Source organism: Merops nubicus, unplaced genomic scaffold, assembly GCF_000691845.1.
Source record: "Merops nubicus isolate BGI_N331 unplaced genomic scaffold, ASM69184v1 scaffold2060, whole genome shotgun sequence".
Lineage (NCBI taxonomy): Eukaryota > Metazoa > Chordata > Aves > Coraciiformes > Meropidae > Merops > Merops nubicus.
Window position 1 is genome coordinate 74,135 of NW_008583355.1, and position 14,828 is coordinate 88,962.

General features: G+C 40.3%; 1 protein-coding gene across 1 annotated transcript in view; it reads right to left on the minus strand.

The window, feature by feature from the left end:
* The window catches only part of LOC103772950 (glycosyltransferase-like protein LARGE1), a gene marked incomplete at its 5' end in the record, with an annotated part of 109,251 nt that overhangs the window by 58,776 nt on the left and 35,647 nt on the right, over positions 1–14,828 (minus strand). Inside the window, one exon of the mRNA XM_008940299.1 lies at positions 1,783–1,887. Coding sequence (XP_008938547.1) covers positions 1,783–1,887 — 105 coding nt within the window. The remainder of the gene's footprint in view (positions 1–1,782; positions 1,888–14,828) is intronic.

A 14,828-nucleotide genomic window follows, 5' to 3' on the forward strand; every position in this document is an offset into this window, starting at 1 on the left:
CAATAACATTGTTTTCTATTTCTTAGAGGTTTCACTGTTTTTCACTCAGTGACCTCTGGTTTCATACACTTGAAAAAGCATCATTCTACTTCTTACGATCATTTGTCAATCTACCTTCTGGTTTTATTTCTAACGAAAAGTAAAGTTTCTATAACTACAGGTTAGTTGCCTGGAGATAGAAGTTGTGAGCAGACTAAAATCACGGGCAGGATTATGCATGGCCTGGTAGGCATGTATCAACACATACCAAGCATTAGCACATGCAATGTATATGAACGAGTGCTGACATTCAATTATTTTTGCTTTCAGGGGAAGAATTTTGTAATATACTGACATTTGGTATCCTATAAAACATTTGGAACAGTAAGTTAAGACAATATAAATTAAAGCTTTACAGCATTTTTATTTATATAATTGCATTTTAGATACTACTCACTATACATAGGTTATTCTAAAGTTAGGTGGCTCTGACAGATTTCTCTCTGCCAGCACAAAAATGGCAAAAAGGAAAAAGCAAAAATGCAGCAGAAAGAAAGTAACGATAAAAGGTGGTCATCTCTCAGTAGAACAAAAGATACTGTCTTGTGGTTTAACACTGAATAAAACTGACATCAACAAGTGTAGCTGTATATAACGTAACATTTCAGGTTTCAGGACAAATCCATGAAACTTACTTCTGTCTCATGCTTTTGGGGTTGGGGGGAGGGGAGGAGTAAGCAGCCTAAACCTTTACATATGTAATTCTGGTCTGGCAAGTAGACAACCAGGAAACAACCCTCCTTTCCCAAAATCCTGTATCTGTATCTATTTGTGTTCTGTTAGGCTATTCTTTTGAACATTTTCACAGAACACAGACGCTTTGAAGAAGCCGAAACACAAATTCACAAAAACTGGTGTGATTCCCCCAAATATACAAAGCAGTATAGAAATACAGATGAACTAACCACAACTTGTACAATCCTTTTTCTAATTAGTCTGTTTAATTCAATTCAATATATTTCTGCAAAGCAAAACCACTATTATGGTGAATAATTTCCTGATAGCCCAGGGACACTTAAATGGGCTCATTTTTTCTAAATGGAAGCTTCACCATCTGTTCTGCCCTTTTATTACAAACAGAGAGGGAATCTAAGTCACTGCATCAGCATGTAAAGCCTAGCATCCAAATGATTTAGATGTATGTGTGTGTTCTTTATGCACCTGGTATGTTTTCTCACACACCAAACACAAATCAGTGGGAAGACCTGTCTCTTGTAACCTAATAAATTCGTGATCTAGTGCCTTTATTCCCTTCTCACGGCAGCAGAAATTGATGGCAGTAGTTTGCATTTTATTAGGAAAATTATGACCCTGTTGCTGTCCTGCAGGAGTTATATCTTTATTGTGCTGACATTTTGTGACATCATTTACCTCTCTACAAAAAATGAGCCTTGATTCCTATTCTTTCCCTCTTGCTTGGCCTACATGTGCTTCATCATGGACAGAAATCTTGTAGGACATGGGCTGAGGATGGGTCAGACTGCTGAAAAGCTGTCCTTCCTCAAAGGTTGCCATATAATTCCTCTTAAGATCATTTAGAGAGGAAACATATTCTCCTAGGAGTAGCACAGGACCAGAAAACCCAAAACGCACCACGCTACGTAACTTAAACTGCTTTAAGTGACAAATTTTGCAGTAGGTTAGGAAGGAATGTGCAAATTACCATATCTTGTACTCTCTGTACTAGGAGACTGAATGCAGGCTTAATGAAAACATTAATTCACATAAAGCCCTAGGGCCTACCTGTGTTGTAGCCCCTCCCAAGTGCTGGCCAGGGCCGATGATTCTTCCAAAGGTTGCCCAAATACCAATCACTCTGGTTCTCCACCAAGCCAAGGACCTGCTGCCCTGGAAATGTGCAAATTGCAAAAAAACTGATGAGAAAACAGATTCAATCAATGGAAAACAAACATGAAATCTGGAAAGGGACAGCCAATGGAAAGAGAAGACAGAAGTTTGGGTGCTGCCTTCCTTTCATGCATTCAGAAGATGCCTGCTTATGTAACAGACAGCAAGCCTGGCACAGCAAACTCAGCATGGCTTATTTCTTTGCTTCTCCCCTGGCTAGTCAGAGTAATTAAACACTGTGGGAACCTTTGTCATGCTGACAAAAATATATCACCCAGACAAATCTGAATGCTGCTTGATTTTGGAATACAATGATGAAGAATCCTCCCAGTGAGAAGTAAGTGTTGGTAAAATGATCATCTAGCATGAAGATCTGTTCATACTCTGATGGCGATAATATAATTGAAGAACAAGGCTCAGTATAACAAATTATTCTCTTGCCATGCTCCCCCAACAGGTTTCAGGGATTTTTTTCTCAAGTCACAAAAGAAATTTCTTTTGCTTTGGAAAACACTGGGTTCTAAGAGTTTACCTACATAAGAAAGTTCCACTGATTTAATTTAAGAGAGCAATTTAAAAGTCATTTAGGTAAGCCAGTGTGGAATGCTGCACAGAAGTTATGATTTCATTTTTACATGGGTTTATTTTGGTTTAGCTAACATTGATTAGCAGCTGGCTTCAGCTAGAGTAAAACGTGTTTTAAATTAAATGTGTCTAGAAGGTTTGTACTGCTTAAAAATCAACTGAAAAGTGAATGTTTGTATAGATAAGGACTTAATTATCTATCCTGAAATGTGCTGTATAAAATGTAAATAAGAAAAGTGATTGAAATGATGCTCTGGTGATGGAGGATGGAGGGAGAGAGAAAGCTGCATTTGGAACTAGTTAAAAAAAAGGAAAGGGAATGGTGTTTTGACAGAGGGTCCTGCTCAGTGAGGGCACTAAGAATGGGATTGGAAATTATTTTGGAGCCTTTTGAGAAAGCAATTAAATATCATTCTCTGAAGGCACATTTTCAAATCCCAGCAATGCTCATAAAACTGGCTGTATGCAGCAGCAGTGCACTGAAAGCAAGAAATGATCATTATACATTGCTTACATAGGACCACAGCTGTATTACTAGAATTTCATTATGGCCCATGACAAGATTGGGCTAAGAAGCAAGACGTAAAGCCAGAAGTGATGAATTCAATTTTATAATTGACTAGGAGGATGCCAGGACAGGTCAGGTGATTGCGATACTCTCCTGTGATATCAATGGAATGTCAGGAACCCCCCCATGTGTCTTGAATGCTGTTTAAAGGAGTGTGAGCAGCAGTAAGTGGCCAATGCATATAAAAAATAAATGAGAACACTCTGAAAGCATTCAAGGAATGAACAGAAATCAACCTAGAAAAAGTCATGAGAGATTTTTCATTTTTGAGGTGTGCCCACCTCACACCGCTCTTCAGGATCATCCTACTCTATCCTAATCACAACATGCCAGTCCTCACCAGACCTAATTTTATAATTATGTCTCTCCTTTTATATTATATGTAATATATATTTGTTTTTCACATTATACTCCATAAGTCATTTTTTAAGAAGGTGAAAAATTTGAGAGCGAGCAGAAAGGATCATATAAAAGACCATGATACATTTATCAGCCCATGGGTGCTGAAACCTGGTAATATAAAAGACTGCTGTGCACAAGAGAATGAAGCAAATGACAAGTTATAGACAGATACGTCCTAAACAAATGATGATTTGTTCATACAAATAAACTGTAGCATCTCTTAACCTGTGAGACACATGTAATGCAGCAGGCAGCATGTTAGGTGCCACAAACTTATATTGTGAGGAAATATGAAAGGCACCTCTACTGGCTGAAACAAATCTTAGCCAAAATAAGGGTGAAGGGCATAATTTAAACCATCACTTGTTGATTCCATGCTGGAAGACTGCCTGTTCTTTGTAACCACGCCCTTATAGTTGAAATAGACTACATCAAAAGAAGAAACTGCCATGGCTAGTAAAGGATGGGAAAAAACCACCATCCCAATTAAAAGTGGAGCTGCAGCTGGGCTGGAATGACTGGCACAGCTGGTAGGGAGACAGTGACCCTGCCCATATTCTAATAGCACATTTCACAACTCAGCAGTCCACAGATCCTTCTCAGGATAGTACTGCTAACATCAAAAGAAACCTTAGAATTCCATTTTCAAGATGCAGATACTGAACTTCTCTACCATGGTGCACCAATTTGCTTTCATTATTTTAGCCCCATGCATTTCCCAACAAGCTACAGAGTTCAGCATTCAAACCAATGAAAAATAAAAAATTAATAAACCTTGCTGCTTGTTAATGGTTTTCCTTTCCCATCTACCAGTCCAGAATCTCAGTTCTGACAAAGTACCCTTGCTATACTTATTTCTCAGTTATTATTTCTCATGCCAAGATAAACTGAAAAGGCTCAGGAAATTAAGTTTGCATGTATTTATTGTAGCTGTATCAATTCCTTCCTCCTTTCTCCTTTATTTGTGAAGACATTAGAACAAATCCTACTTTTGTCAGTATTCCTTGAAGTTTGATACAGGACATGAAGGAAGGTAGAGATTAACATCATGTAAGCTTTAGGGCTTAGACACATGGATCAGATAATGTGGCTTACTGTGTAACAACTGAGCTGGAATAACTGCCTATGCATGTCCCTTTAACTTGTCACAAATACAAAATAAAATGTGTTAACTAACACACTTTAGTTCCTTTTTGCAAAACTGGGAATTGCATTGCCTGGGAACGTACAGATGTTCATGTACTGTCCCATAGTAGAGTGTACTATGCAACTTGTCAGGCTGCTCTTACTCTTGCTAGTATCTAAAAACCTACTAGGCAGATGAGATGGTTTGTCTCCCAAGCCACCCTGGATAAAGTAATGAAGACTGGTTTTGCATCTAGCTATATTTCTGTTTTCTCTAGCCTGGAATAGTGTTGCTGTCTCTACCACAGAAGAGTTATTTTTATTCCCCTTTATATTGTCTCTATCATCCTGACATAGGGCAGAAGTGTTCAGGAAACCAGAACTTCAGGTGCATAGTAAATATAAATGGTTCCAAAAAATGTTTTTGATCTGAATAGAAAAAAGAAATCCAGTAATATTCTCTGGGAAAAAAATTCCCCAAATATTTTTATCTGAAGTTATCAAAATAACCACATCTAAATGTACAACCCTCCTCATTTTAAATACCATCAATGTGACACAAAATACAGATGCATAATATATACCATATATATCACATTATTCTGTGTATCTAAAAGTCCAAACAAAATAAAATCCTGAGTTTTGCCCTTCCAATTTTGAAAGCTTTCATCAAAATTTCAGTGTATCTGAGCATTACCAGTTATTTCATTTAGTTACTTACTTTTCCAACTGCATTATGAATTCATAGAAATGAGGCACTGGCCAAAGCAGCGCATGGTGTTGAGCAGGCACAGTGAACGCTTCCCTTGCCCGTAGTTTTCTGACCACCCATCAACCCCAGCCTGCCCCTGTGCCACTCTGCACGCCTCCCCTGCAAGGTGCCTGCAGTTCTGTGGAAACTTCCACCAGGTTCATTTCACCTCAGATTTTCTGAGGAGGAAGACCAGAATTCCTTCCCACCATGGCCTTTTGTAAAAGGCAAGTATAAAAGAGTTATGTGAGTAACTCTTCCAGCAGATGAGAACGTGGTGGCTAGCATAATGAATTGGAATCGTTAAGCATTCTGAGCTGTCTGTTTCCACTTCCTGAGAGTTATTATAATAAAATACCATCACTAACAGCAAAAGCTCTGTCATTGTTTTCTCCTCTGGCCCTGCAGTTATGATAAAGTGCGCTCCTCTCACTCTCTGTTCCTCCAGGCACAAGTTAGCTTATGAAAATGAAGCTGTCTTTCTTCCTTATTCATACATCACCACTAACAGCCAGACAACAGAAAACAAGGCTATGATTCTGGCATGACCACAGTGAAAAATCACCGAGCAGGCAGAATTACAGCTGAATTGCTGGGAGTGGGGCTGCACACTGCCTGGCTGCAGGACGAGGCTTCTCCAGGAGGCAGCTGCACAGCTCCCTGACAGCTCCCGCATGAGGAGAAGTGCTCCTCTCTTGCAAAAGCTGAGCTGTCACTGGGAAGAGGTTTCCATGGAAAAACAGATACTTCTGAGCCTGACAACCCAATGCCTTCAATTCCGCTTTGGCTTCACAGATTTTTGGTGGCTAAGAGAGGGGAAAGCATGATTCTCTAATTCCAGGCATTAAAGGGGACGCCAGATCTCCTCCCAGCTCCTAGCTCATATACTGATTTCTTAAGTTACAGTGGACAGGTCACAGCCTTTTGCTCAATTCTCCCTTAATATAAATGGGTATAACAACAACTTTTACCCCTCTCATATTTTGCCTGCCTCACACATCGGAAATGTCAGTCTTCTGAGGTAAGAAATGTGTGCTAGTTTCTATGGAAAGCATACCAGCAGCTGCATGTGGCCAGGCTGGAGCTCCATCCAGCACAGCATCGTCTCTCTAGAAGCAGGGAGTAGCAGCTGTGCAGTATGGAGCACAACAGTGCAGCTGTATGGTGGCACTTCTTAATAATGGTCCTCCAGCTTTCACTGCCTTGTGGCACACGGCACATCTCAAGAACTATCAGCTTTTATTTCTATAGTCTGGTATCTGCTACTTTCATGTTGTGCCCAGCACAATCTTGGTCCCTTTCAACAACATTTTTCAGTTCTGCTCTGACTTTTTCTCACTTTTAGAGAATTACCTAACCTCAGCTCTTGCCTTGAGGTATTTTGCTATTATAAACAGTAACAATAGTAGTAAAACATTATAGTTGTTACAACTACTTTCAACATCTTCAGTGCAAACCTTTTTTCTTTGTCTTAGAGACTACAGTGGCTTTCACATTACTCTACTGCAATCACAGTAAGAGCAACGAGTCTACAGCAAATACTTGGGTAAGTTGCACCTTCTGCAGTGTTCAGGACATCAGGTTGTTTCCAGAAATGGCAAACAAAAATGTATGTTAAAGAGGTGGGAATAGGTGGGATGTTGTGTTTTGATCACCCATGGCCAAAGGGAGAGCTGATATCACAGGAAAGATCCATTTCAGCACAGCTCCCCTGGTTGTTACTTCGCAAGGGTCCTGGTTTGAGTTAGAACAGAACTAATTCTGCTCAGTGATTTTACTTCTTGGCTCAGTTTCTTCTACCTAACTGCACTTCCTGAAGTTAATGACAGATTTTCACAGTGTCTAGCAGTGGTAACACTCAATGTTTATAGGTACAACCAAGGACCAGGGTGCAGAAAGACTCTTGATTATACTTGCTCCTGTGCAGACCAAGGTCACTGCTGAATCCTGTGTGCCATGTCAGGGGTGTGGATAATAAAAGGGTGCACCTGCGGGGAGGAGTGGACAGGACAGGGTTCATGGCTCTGAACTGACCAACGAGGCATTCCGTCCTGTGTATGCCATATTCAGTTTAAAGCTGAGGGATCATAAAGGTCAAGCTCTTCTTCAATGGCCAGCACCCAAGGAAGACTCCCTCTGCTCTGACCTCGATTCTAATCCGTGTGTTCCTGAATCCAGTTCTAGAATCCAGCTCTTGAATCTGGTTCCCATCTGCTGTTGAGTCCAGTCTGGGACTTTCCCAGTGCCCGCTCCACAGCATCAGTGGTGACAATGACATAACTGCCATCAGGGGTTTGGGTTCAATATTGTTTTTTTTATATATTTGTATATATTCAGTTTTATTATTATTATTTTCATTAAAGCCGGTTAGTTTTCTTTTCCAATCCATAACTCCCTCTCTCTCTTATTGCCTTTCTATTCCCCTTCTGGGAAGGGAGAGGGCGGTTCTTCTTTTGGTGTAGGGGCGCGCCAGCCATAACCCTTGACAGCAAAGTTTAATTGTATTTGGTACAGGCCTCTAAAGCAAAAAGCAAGTGCAAGGTATTTTTCAGCCTTTAAAACCGTAAGTAAGCAATTTCTACACTGTGGAGGTAATTAAAGGAGAACAGAGCAGAACTTTGGTACTTCTAACTACTTTAACAGCCATGGTTTAGACCATTAGGAATTTAATACAGACATGAATGCTGGAGCCACAGCCGAGTACTGCCAAGGCAACACGTCTCCAGTGTAAGCTGAAAGAATAGGAGAAGGACTCAACAAGAATTTAAGATTCAAGCTTGGTAGGAATGAGGAGAACTGCAGAGTTCTGCTCTCCAAATGGGACAGAAATAGAGAATAAAAAGGTGACAGGATGGAAGAGGGGAAAAGTTACATGTTCTGAATGCTGGAACATTTCTAAATTGGCCATTACCAAGACTGATGAACACAGTAAGGACTAGCTGGATCTCTAGTGGTACAATGAAGCTGGACTATCTTCTGCACAACTCAGAGTTAAAATCTTCCATTAAAGTCCTTTCTCTCTTTGCTCTCTCTCCCATTTTCTTTTTTTTTTTTTTTTATCATTTAAACACCTGCCCAAGATACCCTTCCTTTCCAAAATGTGTGATGCACCTCCTTAGCTGGTATATATCTGCATGACTTCAATGAAATCAGTGTACTTATGCTGATTGCTACTAGCTGAAAGTGTTGCACTTCATGCTAAGTCTTGCCTGAGTGATTGACCCCTTTTCTATGGCATTCCAGACCCTGATCTTGAACTGGTTCATACAAAATATGTGGCTTCTAAAATCGTTCACTTCTGCCACACCCCTCATCCACCTCTTCAGATCACTGTTAAGATCAAGCTTGACGCTCTGTGCAATTCTTACACTGTCTGTATCAACTCATGCTTCTTCCTGCTCCCATACCCACTCCTCCCTTCTACTGCCATGTCCTCTCATCCCTAAAGAAGGCTATCTTCTCATACAATAAAGGCCCTGCATGACCTCTGAGCATATATTTCAAGCACAAAAACTCTCAGTAGTTTCCTCTATAAAGTTTACAGAAATTTTACCATGAATTCAGTATAAAATATGCACATGAAATCCTGTGTGCACTGTAACATAAGTGAAGCAGAGGTAGATACAGTACATCAAGGGCAGAGAAATACAAGATGGGCCAGGTTGATTCAGTGAAGGAGAAAGGAGCTAGTGAAAGGAATGAAGAAAGATACCAGTAAGGCTGGAACAATGAAGCAGCGGTATCAGCCCACTTCTGGATGTACTGTTATCGTGCTGTTGGTGTGGCCGGGGCAAAAGACTTTCCAGCAACTTGGGCCAGAGAAGAATAACTCAGCAAGAGTTTGTACAGAAAGAAATGTGACAACTGTTTTGTAGGTGGAAGGAGGAAGGATTCAAAAGGAACAGTCATACACAAAAGGAGATGAAGAGGATGAAGTATACAAAATTGAACTGAGAAAGGTTGGGGTAAAGAGCTAAATCTGTGATTCATTTTCATAAAGAAGAAAGAATGAAATCAATAAAAAGAAGAGGCTATATCAGTTTCCCATACATCATCTTCTCTCCTCCAAGAGGCTCATTAGAAAAATGAAGAGGACAGTGAGGAGTCCAGAAAACTACAGCAAAGCTAGCAAATCTATCATTAATGTTTTCAGCACTTTCATCTGCAGAATTTCAGCAAAATGGATTCTCAGCAGCTAAGCACAAGCGAGTAAGCATGGAAAAAAATCTTTCACTTTGGAACAAAACTTTTTGAGGTTTTCTGTGACAATGGCAAGCCTTTGTGTGCCCATGAGAACAGGGGTCCTGCGTTGCCAGCAACTTAAGAATAATTCAAGGATGTCATGATTTGGACACACACAGAAGTTTTTGTTTTCTACCTGTCAGGAGAGTTTATGTGCAACACATTGCCAGGAAAAACTCTCTAGCATGGAGTCTGGGGAAGAATGAGCCTGACTACTGAAATGGTTGTGAAATTTTAAGGTAGAGCAGAATAGATATCCATACCAGTCTCACATGCTACTGAGCCTGTCCTTCCTCACCTCATTTTTATGTCACTGCTTATAGCACAAAATGTCCCAGCAGTAGAACTGACACCGAATTAACAGCAACAGGTGACTTGACATGAACCCTTTTTCAGGTGATATTCACTCTCTCCTGACCAGGCTGCAGGAGGGTTAGCGAGATGGACTCATTGCTCTGACTACAGATGCCACTTATTCACACCAATGTCAGCTTAGAGACTGTGTGATCTGATACTTTTTCCTCATCATGGTCTCCTTTTTAATTTTTAATTTATTCAGTATAAAACTGCACACTCTTACAAAATCAAAACTTCTTTTTCTGAAAACAGCTAAATGTCCTTGTAAACAAATTAAATTCAAATCTACTGCTTCTAATATTCAGGCATTGGTCTGAGAGAAAAGATATTATGAAATGACTGTGTCCAGAGTTTCAGGAACATACAAGCTATTAAAAATATGGCTTGAATTTGTGCAGCGTAGGAATATGTGATCACTGGATAAAAACGCTTTCTTTCCTGCTGCCAAAGATAATGCAATAAAAATGTCTTGGAGAAGCATGTAAAGAGCATGAAAGTAACTGCCCATGCACCAGGACTCTGCCTGTCGTTAACAGTATCAGTTTTATAAAGAGGATAAGGTCCTGATATGCACAATTATATCAGCACAAAACCCATCCGTGAAACACATCTCGGGCAGCAGGCTGCAATGTGTAATCGACAACCTGACTCCTTTGCAATGTCTTTCATTAGTAGCACCTTATGAAGGAAAGGAGAGACCACCTTACAGCAGGAGAAACTGAAGCACATTGTGATGGAGTGATACTTCGAAAGTCACTGGGGAGGTGAGTGGTGGTCTACGAACACGTGCCAGCACTTTTGAGACCCAGAGGACTGCTCTTAGATACTGAGAGACAGCGTCTTTTTTAGCAAACTAGTGTCTAAACTGTCACTGCCAACAATCACCTAGAAATTCCCACTCACTCTTTTGAGCAGCTGTCAGCTTACTGGGCCAAAAAAAACCCCTTTGCTGAGTTTTTCTTACCACATCCATGAATGCTAGTTTCTGCTCTGCCATAGATTTACTTTTGGTATATCCCTTGGGATGCCAGGCATGTCCCTTCACTTTACTCCTGATGTTCAGGCAGCTGCTCATTTCAGCTGCAGCAATATAAACCTTAAGTTGCCTCCACTAACTGAAAAAAACTTAACTCACATTCACACTAGGGTAAGAGAGGTTAGCAGCTGGCTGTTCATGCCTCACTTTCGTTCTGCAAAGTGAGGGTAACACCACTGCTTCACTACACTTCATAAGGTTTCAGTAAGCAGTATTTGAGGTTGTTGGAATAGTAAGCTGTCATTTATTAGCAATGAATTAGACAGAGGGTAAGGGCTTTCTAATATCCCTGAGACAGTTCATGGGTAAAGGAGATGTAATGAGGAGGGAGTTGGTCTTTTCTCCCAAGTAAATACCAATAGGAAGAGAGGAGATGATGTTAAGTTGCACCAGGGGAGGTTTAGATTGGATATTAGGAGGAATTTCTAGAGAGGTGAGGCATAAGAACAGACTGCCCAGAGAGGTGGTGGAGTTGCCATCCCTGGAGGTGTTAAAAAAATTTGTAGACATGGCACTTTGGAACACAGTTTAGTGGTCATAGTAGTGTTGGATTGATGGTTTGACTTGATGATCTCAGAGGTCTTTTCCAATGTTAATGATTCTATGATTTTATAGAAACTGTGCACAGCTTGCTACTTCATATCCTCTTTGGCAGTTATATGCAAACAGCAAAATATAAAACCTCCTTCCTCTTTATTTAAAAGGAACAAGCCCTCTAAAACGATGGACACATCAAGATTGCCTGTAAGCAAGAAATCAGTAGCTATGTGTCATAAGCACCTTCTCTAAGCATCAGAGGAGTCTCAGAATGCAGGATGAAGGAAAAAACTGCAAGATGAACAAAATGAAAAGGATTGGTTTTCTAGTGACAAGTAAATAAAACAAACCAAAGCTGGAAAAAAAAAAAGGTGCCATATTCAATAGAAAAGGGCTGTAGTTGCCCACCTAATATGAAAAAGGTTGCCAGTTTATTGTACGTGATGTTGAAATCCAACTAAGCTGACATTTCTCTCCTTCATTTGACTCAGTTCTGTTAAGAAATAAACAATCTCTGCATTTCCCTTTGGCTACGTGGCTTTACCAGGCTATGCAGATTTTTCAGGATGAAATTTCAGGAGTCATTTCTTCAGTAGACACAGGCTGCAGTACAATGCTGCTACCTGTCTCAGTGCTTCCTGCCAATGCTATGAATGGCACTTACTATCCTGACAATTAGTTTATGTGAACAGCTCACCTTGTCCCTTTAATTATGAGCTTTGTGACAGGTTAAAGCTCACAAACACTACAGCCAAGGTTTATTTACACATCAGGAGTATCAGACGGTTGAGAAGATACAGCAAACATTTGCTTACATCTTATGACTAAGCACAACTAGCCCTATACTGGAAAATATGACAGAGCTCTGAATACTAAACGATAACCTGCTGTTTTGCACCTTGTGTCTACAGAATAAGAGATGTCTCTGCCTGATACGACAAAATAATGGATGTACCAGAAGCCTCATGCGTTAGTGAAGAGCTCAAGAGTCTTGGGGTCTGTTCCTCATTCCAATATTGACCAGCTGTGCAATCACAGATGGGTCACCTCTTTGTTGAGCTTCAGTCTCTCTAAGTAGGGCATGGTGCTACAGTCAAGCTAAATAGTGAATGTGCATATAAGGAGAAAAGAACAATCTTAAGAACAGAATGGACAATTTTATCCTGACACAGTACTGCAAGTTATTTTGTCAGCAAGAGATGCATCACTGAGAGAATTGCTCTTAAATTTTAACACAACCATTCTTTCTCCATGTCGTTCTCTGTCTTTTACCCTGTACCCAGAAGACATCTGGATTTACACAACAAAGTGCTTGAGATGTTCTCCTGCTGGTTCGCCTGCTGAAAATGTGTCTACTTGTAAATTCAACTTGAAATCATATGTAGAATTGACTCAGTTTTGCCAGGAATAACCCTGTCCAATAATACAGAGTCAAGACTGGCGCAAAGCTAAAAATGAAGCTGCCGTTCACATGGTACCTAGAGCTCCAAGGCTGAATAGTATGGTATGCCTCACGGATTGCTAGTAAGAACTAGATGCTGTTTACTTTCTTAGTTTACAGCTGTTTAATACATGTATGACACATTTTACTAGCATGGCAATGAATTGGTTAACATCCCTGACAGAGAATCCAGTAAGGCTTAGAAAAAGCTATTAAAAAACCTCCATTCTTCAGTCTTTTACAGATCGATCTTTGTGGATGGTTACAGAGGTTTTAGGATGTTTAACTGAAGATCACCTCAGCAGTGACATTTCCCTTTTTTCCCTGTTTATTGGCTTAGCATTGAGTGATTCCTGTCATTCTGAAGAACTTCAGAGCACAGAGGAAGAAGTCTGTCTCAGCTGAGTAAAGGGATAAAAACAAGCATTATGAAAATCAGCTTAAGCTTCTTCTCCCTCACTATTGTTTAATTATTTAGTTAGTGCAGGTCTGGCTTTAATTGAGACAAACAGACGAAAAACGTGAACAGAGAGTACACAATTTTATTACATAGCCCTCAGCCCGAAAGACTTTAACATGCTGCAAAAGAGTTAAAGTACAAAAGCAAAGAGGTGAAATACTAGCAGAAGGTGCCAGTTTCATTAAGTAGATATGTTGATGATAACGGGAAGAAAGGGCAAGACTTGCTGTCCACTGAAACACAACAACTCCCATAATGTATTCTGCACATCATGCCGTTCAAGCCTCTAATATTTCATTCATTGATTTTATTGTCAAATGAAAAGGCGCTTGTTCCAAGTGGCATTTAGTGAGACAGATGGGGAGAGACTCAGACTTCATTACTGAGAGTTTGCTCTCTGGGTAATGTTGACATTAGATGGGTAAAAAGCAAAAGGAGTGCAGAAGTCTACCAGTCCTAATGTTCAGAAAAGTCTCTTTGGTTCTCTTCCTGGAAGCTGAAGGGCTTTTCACCCGGCCAGACTACAGCCTGCCTCACATGTCATCTGCATCTGTGAAAAACCATCACTCAAACTTCTCACACAAGTGGTTTTGAGATAAAGTCTGTTAGCCTAGGATTCAACTTTTGTGTTGACTGCTGTTTTCTGCTATAGGAAGAGAAGAGATGGAAAAAGAAGTCTATGAACTATGAAACATTCTGGCATACAGTTTTAAGGAAATATTCTGTATTGTGCCCACAAAACAGAAAGGACATACATCTGTGTATTCAGCTAAGACTGTCCTCTTTAGTCTTAGTAGTAAATATCATTAGAGAAACCCTGCAAATGTGCTTACTGACAGTCATAAGTTACAAGTGGTTGTACCAACTGAGAGACAAAGAAGAACTCAAGAGTTCCCTTTTAGCCACAGAAATAAACGCATTGAAAAGACAAACACCAGAAAGAAGGCAACACACATCTGTATGGGAGTCCAAAAAGCACCTCAAAACAACCTACCTGTTCCCAAATCCAACCAGTAGAGGCTAAAAGAATCCTGAAAAAGTGTTGGTGAGAAAAAAACACTCCAGACCTTACTGTCTCTGGAAAGGACTAGAGGAAGAAAATGAAACAAGTAAAAGCGGTTTCTGGAAGAAAATCCAGAGCTTTCCTTCACAGAGAAGTATGTGCTTCAATGAATGACTAGGTTATGATCATTCCTGCTTATTCTCCCTTTCTAGCCTCATCAATTTTACATTCCTGGTGCACAGCAGCATGGCCTGACAAAGGCTCTATCTGTAGCCAGATGTTACAGATACTTTTTTTAAGCAACAAGAGAAGTTGGTTCAAACCCTTCCAGATTGAAGAAGAACCTGCAAGCAGGTCCTCCCTTTCCTGGCCATGTGCTCCTTCCCCTACATTAGTCTGTAAAAGGTAGCACTAACACCATACAAACTCTCCTT